Source organism: Echinops telfairi, unplaced genomic scaffold (genome assembly GCF_000313985.2).
Source record: "Echinops telfairi isolate 266 unplaced genomic scaffold, ASM31398v2 ScPeMD7_1;HRSCAF=3_1, whole genome shotgun sequence".
NCBI classification, from domain to species: domain Eukaryota; kingdom Metazoa; phylum Chordata; class Mammalia; order Afrosoricida; family Tenrecidae; genus Echinops; species Echinops telfairi.
In genome coordinates this window covers 86,971-88,444 of record NW_022103897.1, presented here as the reverse complement: position 1 = coordinate 88,444, position 1,474 = coordinate 86,971, and the positions used below count along the sequence as shown (strand labels likewise).

At 36.8% G+C, this 1,474-nt stretch overlaps 1 protein-coding gene across 1 annotated transcript in view; it reads right to left on the bottom strand.

Moving 5' to 3' along the window:
- Positions 1 to 1,474, bottom strand: part of AUH (AU RNA binding methylglutaconyl-CoA hydratase) — a 161,051-nt gene that overhangs the window by 100,580 nt on the left and 58,997 nt on the right. The window contains exon 4 of the mRNA XM_004713902.2: positions 504 to 590. Within this exon, the coding sequence (XP_004713959.1) occupies positions 504 to 590 (87 nt within the window). The remainder of the gene's footprint in view (positions 1 to 503; positions 591 to 1,474) is intronic.

The following is a 1,474-nucleotide window of genomic DNA, read 5'->3' as shown; positions in this document are numbered from 1 at the left end:
CTATTTAAGAGACACAAGTATTTTAAGAAGAGATTTATGTCAAATTAATCCTGTTTTCTAAGAAATACCTTCCTGTGTCATGCCACCACGCATAGGAAGCACAAACTTAAAACGAGTGTATTATGTGCGGTTTAAAACAAATAACTCTATGTCACAATTGTCTAACACAGTGGTTCACAACCTTCCTAATGCCGCGAACCTTAATACAGTTCCTCATGTTGTGGTGACCCCTTATGTGGGTATATCTGCATGTGAGCAGACCCGCCTGGAGAGCAGACCCACCTGGAGACGGATAAAAGAGCACGGTGTCTTGGTTCCTAAGATCATTGAAAATATGGTCTTAGGCGACCCCTGTGAATGGGTCGTTTGACCCCAAAGTGGTCACGACCCCCAGGTTGAGAACCACTGGTCTAACAATATAAATATTTTGGTGTGTAGCTCATTAAAGATGACATTCATGGTCACTTGTAGCCAGCTGAAGCAGGAAGTTCAGTTGTGCTTACCTATTTCATTAATCACTGCTCTTGCTTTGGAGACAAAAGGACCAACTTCACTGGAATGCATCTTGACCCTTTCCTTAAGGTCAGCACCTGCAAAGTATTTTATTTATAAATATAATAGAGATATAAACAAAATTTTATGTCAAAGAATCAAAAATGTATTACTTAAACTTCATATATGACTTGAAGATAAACTTGAATATTTCTGTTAAGGGAATTATATTGTTTCCTTTTTCAATGACTCAGCACAAAAAAAAAATGTACTCATACACATAGCACTTCTTGGCATCCCTTTACAATTAAAGAACAGGAGATCTACTTGGTGTAAATTATATTTAATGATAGTAATTGTATTAGAAAAAGAAATTGGGAAATTTTGAAAACATTTATTCACTTAGCAAAAAAACCACATTCATGTTAACATAAGCCACTACAAACAAGGGACACTATCTGCAAAGGCCCTTAAAAGTTTTACCCCACTGCTTTTGCACAGTCGTAGAAATATCAAAGCAGCAAAAGCAATGAAAATGTACTGATTCACTTCGTGGATACCCACCCACATGACTGCAGACGATATAACAATTACTGGCTTTAAAGAATGAACAAACTGACAATTACATAATTATGACTTCGTAACAGGAAAAGAACTTATGAAAGAAGAAAAATAAGCATATGAATGCCCTAAGGTAGTATTTGTTCTAATGGCTAAGAAGTGACATTGATTTTGATAAAATTAACAATAAAAAATATAACCTGAGAACAGGTGGATCCTTCTTTAAATAACATAAAGTAAAACTGTGGTATATACTATGTATATAAAAGATATATAGCTGGGAGAGGGGAGCAGAGAGGGAGGGGGAAAATGAAGAGCTGATATCAGGGGCTCGGGTGGTGAGGTACTTAGTTTATTGTGCCAACCTGGCCGATAAACACATGTGGAGTTAACTGAAGGGAGGAGGAATAAATGGCTCACC